Below are 10,043 nucleotides of genomic sequence, written 5' to 3'. Positions count from 1 at the left end.
GTTATGAATATATAAAACGAGAAATTAAAGTCAACTGAAGATTTCATTTTTTTTCTTCTTTTTTTGAAGATTTCATTTTTTCTGTTCATAAAAATATTGAAGTTTAAAATTTCTGCAAATAAGAACTGGCCAGAATGAAAAAATGTGAAAAATATCAGTTTCTGGTATGGAAAAGACATGATGCCCCTGCTCCACTCACTCTATTTTACGAATTTCAACAACAGGAACTCCTGTAAAGGGATTACACTTTTCTTGTCTAGTAGACATCCCGAAGACCTACCTACAGATCTTTACCTGTTGCCAACTAAATTTGTAACACATGAACTAAGTGCCCCATACAGAATCTTGGTATGCTAGAAAACAGGTATTCGCATTCTGATAAAGAGCAAAAGACAAGTGCTTTATTATGAGAACGGTTCAAGTAAAATTTCAGTGTGCACCAGTGAAAGTGAATAAAGATTTGCATCAATTTTTTGGAACGAACACTAGGTTAAAAAGGGGCTACACAGTTTTGTTTCTGTTTTTCCAAACACCACCCTTTGCTAAGGCAAAAATCCATTTCATTTTGGAACCGAAGTGTTACAGAAGAAAGCTACATCACAGCACAGCGCAGTGTCAAATTCACCCTAGTCTGAAGCCACTGTGGAATGGCACGTCACCTGCACGCCGAGCTCCCTAGTGCAGGTTGGGTTTACAGTATTCATCACGGCTTGACTTTCTCTTTAAAATGAAGAAATCTGAATACACTTTCCATCTCTCAGGAGTGTACAGATGGGGCCCGCGTGTCGCTATTACAGTAATTACAACATTAAATAACATTGCACAGTCAACCTCTGAGGTTAAGTCAGTATAAAATAACAAGTATTAAAATGTACCTTTACTAGTGGTCTTACATCGCATATATCACTAGCTATGAAAGAAAAGTAGACAAACGCCCAATGACAAAGCTCCACATTATAGGCATAATGATGTGGAATAAATACAGGAAATCTGGCAAAATATTAAAAACAAACAGGTTACATGGAAACAAATCCAACAACCACATAAGCATAAATCAATCATATTACTGTTATATAAATAGCATGTTTTGCTCAAAAGTCTCTTAAGTACTTACAGGTATTACCGTGGCAGAGGATGGATGAGGAGGATGGAAAGAGAATGAGGCAAATGTTGCCAATGCCAGTTAATTCCTGAGGTGGCATTATTTCTTAACTGCTGCATTGATCAACACTGGAAAGTGAGCCTGTGCTATGAAGCTGTCCCATAGTGTACCCTGAAGTGAGTTTAGGGTGTTCTGAAGGCAGCACATCTAAGGGAGAGCTACATCACAATCACTGGAAGGAGTTACTCTTCATAAGTTTGCTGCTAACATTAGCAGAGGGCTGGAAAACACGTTGAAGTTCAAAAGAAAGTTTATCTATGCTTAATTTTTCTTCCCAGTACTTCTTAATTAAGCTTGTGGCAAAGCTAATCTGTATTTCCGTGTACTTTATCTTGAAAACTAAGAGCCAACACTGTAAACATTTTTTAATCTTTTCAACTAACCCTTGTTTGACCACTAGTACAAGCAAAGGGAAGCAGGAAGAATCAGTGTGTAGTAAGAGCTGACCTATTTGTCAGCTTCTGCTTTCAATGTATATAGGATTTAAAAATAATGTTTAAAAGTCCATGCTGTAATCATAAAGACTATTTTTTTGTGTACTTTTAATTCTGGACACAATTTTCAAAACTGCATGATAGAGGTAAGAATTTTTAAAAACCCACCAAAATGTAAATAACACGGAGAACATTTTCAACTCAAAGCATTTAGACATACATCTATATGCAGAAATCTAGACAACTATACAGGTTTTGAAGCAATCATTTGTTTTATTATACAACTCTATGAACAGAAAATGAACAGAAATACACGATATACTTACCTGTACATGTGAACCTAGGCTTTATAGCTAGAGATATTTATTATAGTTCATACTGACTTTAATTTTACAGTTCATAACTATGTATAACCTTATTGCATTAAGGGCAGAGTCTACAGAGGGAGTTTCACAGGCCAATCACATTCGGCATTACCAGTACATTCAAAAACTGTACCTCAGAGATGGGCGGTATCTTCCCTGATCCTGTCAGCGTGGGCTGCTTTACAGCTTAAGCTCATTTGCTATTTTGGAGGCAATGTTCTTAAAGGCAATAGATGTTCCCGATATCCGCTTGAAGCGGACGCCGTTAAGGGACAGCCGCGGCAGCTTGCAGACTTCCATCTCCCACTGCACGAGGCTGTCCTGTCTGGCGTCTCCATGGACACAGAAGAGCAAGAACCTCTCCTTTTGTTCGTAATCACAGTTATTTGCATCTAACACTTTCCGGATTTCTCGCATCATGTCATTGGGGTCCATTGAACTAGTGGTCTTCATGCTCCACGTGAACCGCAGAGAACGCGGTTTGGAGTCTTTACCCTCTTCTTTGTCTCTTTCTTTGGGGTCTCCTGATGTACTTCTGGAAGGAGAGGGTAGAAGGAAAGAGTGAAAAAAAGTACACACAGCAAAGAAATACACACACACACAATTTAAATTCAGGGCCTGATACAACCAACCACGTTGCAGCCTCCCTCCAGGTCGATGCAAGGATAGAGGTCACCTGGCTGTTACAGATTCTGGGAGGGCATCTGTTTTGACTTGTATTAATCTTCATGCCAAAATAGCACGCTTTCTCAAATGTGTTTGCGTGTAGTAAATAAGTTTGCAGCCCAAAGTGAAGAACTTAATACTGCTTTCAGCTCCTGACATGTCTCTGTACTTATCTAATAGCAGCTCCTCTACTCTGATACATATGCACACAACAAGGACTACTAACATTCTTGCTTGTAAATACATATTTTTGAAATGTGAAGAAAAGTGTCCTTTTTCTTTCTTTTGTGGGGGAGGTGAAGGGAGTTAACAGGCTGTGGACAAGGACAGCAGTCATGACTTGAGAGGAAAGAGGATTATTTATAATTGAGAAGTGTCAAGAAAGAATAGTACTCTGAAATTATGTAAAAACGACAGGTCACGGCACCCTGCTTGCTCTCCTCCAATGGTTTCCTGTCTCACTCAGACATCTTAAAATAGTCTACAAGGCTCTGTAGACTATACGCTTCACTCCTACTTCCACCCCACATCTCCGCCATTCCCCCGACAATGGTCTCTGTGCAATTCCTTGAACACACTGGGAGTGCTCTGCCCTTGTTATGTCTTTCACACGGGATCTGCTTCTTGCCAGAAATCCTTTCCCCCCAGAGAGCTGCATGATAAATTCCCTCAGTTCTTTTTCTCTGTAAGTCCAACCCTAACCACCCTATTGCTCCCCAGTCCCTGACCTTGCTTTTTTAAATTAAAATTTTTTTAGCATTTACCACATTCTAATATGACAGGTTTTTTTTTTTTTAAGTTTGTGGGAAAAGTGGAATTGAAAGATAATGGAATTTCCCCACAGACTTTGGATGCCCCATCATACGCTCTTTAATTCATTTATTTTATTTTCATGATTTATTGTCTGAATATATCACTAGGTTATAAACTCCAGAAGAGCAACTATTGTGTGTGTCTGTTTTGTTCATTGGTAAGCCTGAGACATCTACAACTGCACTTGGCTCATAGTTGATGATTGAAGTATATTTGCTAAACAAATCAACCACACTGAATGCTAATTATTAGACACCTCATATAAATTATAGAAAATAAGAAAAACTATCTAAAATAATCATAGAAAAGGTAAAATTAATAGATTGTAAATCGGAAGACGCTGTAATTGAATTTGTTGACTCATGACGCAAATACAAATGTTTCAATTTTAACTTGCTAACAACCTGTCTCACTGTAAACTTTGAAAGTAGTTTATAACACACACCACACAAACTAAATGAAAGGGCTTTAAAAAGTTCATGGAAGAATGGAATTAAAAGAGAATAGCAATTTCCCAGGGACTCTTTGAAGCACCCTGGTATTAATATATATACTGTCTTCTCAATACGATATAGTAACATGTATGTGTGTCCCTTGCATTGTTAGGTGGTGCCTGAGCTCTTTCAGTTCTAGAAATAGTGCATGTTTAAGAAAGAAAAAAAACAGGTAGAGAAAATACACTCCCAAAATTTACATGAGAAAAGTATTTTAATATCTTCTGTAATACCTGTCATTGCATCAGAGTTCTTTATAGGTTTGTGAGATAGTTAAGGTTTATTGTGCCAAGCTGGCCAGTAAACACATGTGGGGTTAAATGAAAGGCAGAGAGATAAATGGCTCGGTGAGCCTCGCCTTTCTAGTTCTCGGGTCTCTTGCTTTGTGGTGGTCGCACCAGGGTGCAGCTGCCTTAGCCAGTTCCCTGCTTCAACTGGCAAGGCTCACTTCCTGCGAGACATCCCTGAGGAGAAGCCACATGGACCTACCCTGATGCAGCCCTGGGCGCTGGAGCAGCCGAGTGGACACCCCTGCCAGCGCTGAGATGCTTCCACGCTCAGACTCAGCTTTCCTCCTGCAGTCAGCATCATTGCGTGTGTTTTGTGAGATGGAGGAGGACTCTGTAGATCGGTCGGACATATGGGCTAATGTTGGACTTGTGGGCTTGGGCAGCACTTGGTTGGGAAGTTTTCTTGATGCGTACTTACCCTTTATCTAAAACTGTCTCTTATAATACATATGAGTTTCTGTGGGTTTGTTTCTCTAATGTACCCAGACTAACACAGTTTGTAAACTCAACACGAGTCATATAGCAGACAGTCTATGGTATCAGTATGGAAGGGCCTTCATAGATTACTTAACAGAATACTCTCACTGACAAAGAGAACTGAGGTCCAGAGGGTTTAGATGGCTTTTCTAAGGTCAAAGGATAATGAGTTGAAATGTGATGATGAGAAACCAAGTGCCTTGATTCCAAGACAAGTTTTCCTTCTGTCCACCAAGGAAACCCTGTGACCTTAAGAGGTATATACATGATTTTTTTCCTGCACACATCTCAAATGCATTACCATTGATCATACTAATTATAGAAAAACCCAGTAACATTGAGTTGATTCTGATTCGCAGTGATCCTATACATGGTTTCCAAGGCTTTAAATCTTTATGAGAGCAGACTAGCCTCCTCTTTCTCTCAAGGAACAGCTGGTGAGTTTGAACTGCTGACCTTTAGTTAAAGCCCGATGCTTACTTGATAGTGTCACTAGGACTCCTGGAAATACCGACACTGAAAGTAACAGCTGGAATGTATGGAGCACTGACGAAGGGCCTTGGTGGTGTTGCAGTGGGTGATACAGTGAGATGCTTACCATAAGGCCAGTGGTCTCAACCCACTAGCTGCTGCTTTGGAGAAAGAGAAAGCTTACTGCTCCCATAAAGATTTAAACATTTTGGAAATTGTACTGTGTGCTATGAGTTGGTTGCTATGAGTTGGAATCAATGTGATGGCAGAGTTTTTGGTTCTAGAAACCAAGAACTATCCTAAGTGCCTAATGTGTATCATTTCTTTATTTACCCTTCTTAACAATGCTATGAGGCAGTCAGATTGATGAAATGGGGCACAAGGAGTTGAAATCTCAACGCTAGCTTTCAGTAGAAGACTAGAGCTTATGCTTCAAGCATCAGGCCATGCCATCTCTCCGAAACAAGAGATCATCATTATGACTGGCCCCCTCTCAATATACTCCTTGCTCTTTCTTCAGCTGTAAAACGGATACTATTTATCCGGTTGTGAAGAGTACATGGCTACCATAGTACCTTAAGAGAATAGGTATTCAATAGGTATTTGTTCAAAAAGAAAACAATACTCAAATATAAAAGGGGATGCAAAAAATTCTTTGCAAATATTTTTAAGACATCAGTGAGGAAATTCTTTTGATGATAATAAAATTGCCTCATTATATTAAATAAATAAAAATGTTGGTTGGCTAATTGTTATATTAGGTGCCAGCTATGAGGTTATGTCCAAAATAACCCCCCAAACCAAAATGGATGCCCTTGAGCTGGATGCTGACTCCTAGTACCCTTATAAGGGCAGGGTAGAGCAGCTCCTGTGAGTCGCCTTGTCTTTCTCCTACAGAGTGGCTGGTGAGCTGATGGTTAGCAGCCCTGTTCGTAACCACTGAGCCACCAGGGCTCCTCTGAGACATGACACGATCAAAACTTTAGTAGACATACGGGAAGGGCCTCAAAAATAATGGGAAGGGTGAAAACAAAAATTCCTCCAAGTTCATAAAACAGGCAGAAAAAAGGTTAAAAATGCCTCTCCTGCCTCCCTTTAGTGCCTACCACGGTGGCTCAGGTAGTACCTAACGCAATAAAGGAACATTTCAACTTCACTGACTGAACATTAACAGCCATTTTAAAGAAAGGCTTACAGAAGCATGCTTACTGAAGCTTTCCAAAAGACCAGTATGTTTTTTATTTCAAATAATTTAAAAAGCAGAAATGAAGTCTGAGGCTTGTTTTTGGCTGGTCAAAAGTCCTCCCTGAATGAAGCAAGGACGGCTGCCTTCCTGAGGAATGACTTGTCAAGGTCTGAGGTCTCTCTTTTATCCTTTAATGCTTGTGTATGCTCAAAATAACTGAATACCTCGTTTCTGGAACCTCCCATTCATAAAGTAGGAACATGACGACCAACACGTCCCTCCTATGGTTCTAACTCCGGCAGCATCAGCCACAGTTGGGAACCCCTGGGTCATCACCAGACTGTGGAATTGCAAACTCTGGGGGTGGCCCAGCAACCTGCAGCTTAACAAGTCCTCCAGTGATTCTGACCACGCTCAAGTGTGAGGCCAATTGCCACGATGAATACACACATAACATTAGACAAACAAATAGCGCAGGCTGCACGTTTTAGATAATGGCCTATGATGGAGTGCTTAACTATAACACGCCACTCACTAAAATCATATCTTCTCACAAATTTGCTAACCCAGTTACCAAGAAATTCTGTGCTATCTGATTTAGACTAATTTTTATCTTATCATTTTCATGAGATACGGGTTGACACATTTTAATCTATTAATTTTGCTTCTGCTAGGACACGTTTTATAGAATAGAACGGCTGTTTCTTTACAAAGAATACAACTCAAAAATGACGTTTGGAAAACAAGTTTACAATTAAGTTCAACTTGATTACATGCTAGACAACATTAGGAAAAGCCACCCCAATACAAAGCTTTAAACACACATCTTGTCTGGCTATTATTTCTATTCATGTTTTCAAGTGCGGTGCGTGTTTCCAGAGCACACGCTCCTCACAGACAGGGAGGGGCCTGGCGGCGAAGGATTGGTAGCGGCTCCTCACCTTGAGGTGTCGGCTCTGCCACTGGCTTCGCCTTCACTTGGATCCCTCAAAACAAAGGGAAGGTTGAGATTTAATGATCAAAGTGAAAAATAGATCAAGAAAACCGATATCTAACATGATTTTTTTTCAAACTAACAGGCTGAGCAAACTTCTAGCATGACATTTTTCTATTACTAACCAGTCTCAGGCTCCACACATGACTTCACTGCGACCATATGTGACGACATGACTATCAGCTCTTGAGCGTCTACTGGGTATTATCACAGAGGAGATGCATGGTGGAAGTTCAGGATACTCTTCTTCTTTAACATGATCTCCGATTCCCAACCACAATAGTTAATAAAGTCAAGATTTATATATTTTGGCTTAATTTAGTTCTGCCTAAAGTTAAGACAATTTCATAATTGTCAATAGCATAATTCAACTTCATATTTGTTATGGCAAATAATTCTAGTAGGCGCTCAAATCAGGAAATATATGAATCAACCCTGTAGCTAGAAAAATAGTTGAATGCATATATAACTATTTCTAAAAATAGATATTTTTAAAATAAGCATTTAAGCTAATCATGCAGATGATAAAATATTATAGCACATCAACAACTTAGACAAGCAGGCGATTCTAAAAACATGGACTCAGTCTTAAGCAAAAACATTGATCTTACCTGGTTGGCCGCCTGTGAAATACATAACCCCAGAAAAACCCCACTAATTGTCCCTGTGTTGAATATATAATTAACACCTTTGAAGTATAACAAAATTTTACCAATTTTGTGATTTTTGGGATGTGGGCAATTATGTATCTATATAAAGGTATCACAAGTACTAAACAGTTTGAATTATGAGGTGTCTTGTCATAGAAGAACAAAATATTATTAAAATACTTAGGGGAAATCACCAACTTGGATGCTAAGTTAATGTTTTCTCAATGTTTTAACTAACCTGGAAACTTTTGTTTAGGTTCAATAAATGCAACAGGAATAAAATCAGAGGCGCTCCTCAATTTCAAACCAATAAACCACAGCCTACACCATGCTCTAAAAGAATCCGCCATATTCTTTGCTAAAAATAGAAATTCCCTTTATGTAGACAAAAGGCTAGCAAATGGATAACTGTTTCCCTACTCCCACAAAGCCCTTAACTATTAAATGAGATTCTTGTTAAACTTTTAATAAATGGCTCATGGAACTGTGGACATTTTCTGCCAGCTCCCCTCAGAGGCTGACTCTATACACCCCGATCTTATTCTCCACCTAAGGACCTGCTTCCTTTACAACACTTAGCCGAATTTGCTATTACTTTGTCATGTGGTTAACTTTTTAAATTGCCTTCCCTGTTATTATAGTGCTGACTGTTCACTCTGTCAGGCACCTTTCCAGGACTGGGGGACTCTGCATGAGCAGGGCAAAGGGAGCTTATTTTCTAGTTGGAAGTGGACAATACACAAGTAAGTGATGGGGATGTACTACCTCAGGGAGTGTTGAGAGCTATGAGGGACAAGAAAGGTGGGAGAGAAGGTAGAGGATACTGGAGGGGCGTGATCTGAAAGAGGGGAGCTAGGGAAGGTCTCTGTTGAGACTGGTATTCCAGCAGTGATCTCAGGAGGTGTGGGAGGAGTGAAGACTGCTTGCGGAAGGCACAGCAATGAAACACTGAAGCAAGAGCGTGCGTGGGGTGTCAAGAGGAGAGTGGGGTGCCCTTGCTGGTGACCAAATGAGTGTACAGACCATGTAGGATCTTGTAGGCCACAAAAAGAGCTCTCAATTGGATTCTGAACTTTGTAAAAGCTATTTGAGGGAATTAAATTGAGAAGCAATAGGATTTGACTTCCTGTGTTGAGAGCAGACTGGGAGAATAAGGGAATAAGCTAGGAGACCAGTTAGGAGGTAATGGATTGATAGTACTTTAACTATGATGGCTACTGAGCAAATGGTGGGAGTTGTAGGGTTCTAGAAATACTGTCAAGGTAGAGCCCATCTAACCTGCTGGTGGGGTTGACGTGTGCGACACATGAAAAATAAGAGTCAAGGATGACTCCAAGGTGCACGGCCTGAGAAACTGGAAGGACAGTGTTGGTGTTACTTGAAATAGGGACAAATGTGGGACAGAGGTTTTGGGAGTTGTTTTGAAAGCATTCTCTTTGAGAATTGATTTTACATCTAAATAGAAAGGCTGAGTAGGCACTGGATAAGAGTCTGCAGTTGAGAGGCGAGATCTGGGCTACAGATACACATTTGGGAGTTGTTAATGTAAGAAAGAATCTAACGTCATGAGCATGAGATCATCAAGAGAGTGAGCATAACCAGAGGACCGACCCTGTCTCACACGGAGCCCAGGAGCTTTCTGCTATTTCAAGCTCAGGAGGGTACTACAAGTCTGGAAAGAACATGCCCAGGAGCCAGAGATGGATGGCTGGTTTGTGATGTAACCAGGACAAACAAGCCAAGTGAGGAAAATGGCTCATCTATGTGGAAACTCACCACATTACAGGCAGCCGGAGGCCACCGCACCACTCAGGAGGTTTGCAAATATCTGCTGAATGGCTACAAAGATCCTTTTATTGCAAGATGAAGAGAAGTATTTTTCACAATGTTGAAAGCACAATTCATACTTAACTTTTTAATCGTGTCTTCAACCCTTTAGATTAATCCTAGTTTAACTACAAGAAGGGATTAGCTTTTAATACTCAAAACACACTGCTATTCAGTCAACTTATAATGACCTTTTGGGCAGGGTAGAACTGCC

General features: G+C 40.1%; 1 protein-coding gene across 1 annotated transcript in view; it reads right to left on the bottom strand.

The window, feature by feature from the left end:
• Positions 1–379: 379 nt before the first annotated feature.
• Positions 380–10,043, bottom strand: part of MARK1 (microtubule affinity regulating kinase 1) — a 160,956-nt gene continuing 151,292 nt past the window's right edge. Inside the window, exons 18-19 of the mRNA XM_004699909.3 lie at positions 7,300–7,344; positions 380–2,496 (exon numbers count right to left, since the gene is read on the bottom strand). Of these exons, the coding sequence (XP_004699966.2) occupies positions 2,142–2,496; positions 7,300–7,344 (400 nt within the window). The 3' untranslated portion in view covers positions 380–2,141. The remainder of the gene's footprint in view (positions 2,497–7,299; positions 7,345–10,043) is intronic.

This window comes from Echinops telfairi, unplaced genomic scaffold, assembly GCF_000313985.2.
Source record: "Echinops telfairi isolate 266 unplaced genomic scaffold, ASM31398v2 ScPeMD7_7424;HRSCAF=8462, whole genome shotgun sequence".
Taxonomy (NCBI): domain Eukaryota; kingdom Metazoa; phylum Chordata; class Mammalia; order Afrosoricida; family Tenrecidae; genus Echinops; species Echinops telfairi.
Note: the sequence above shows the minus strand (reverse complement) of the source record. Positions and strands in the feature narration are given on the sequence as shown.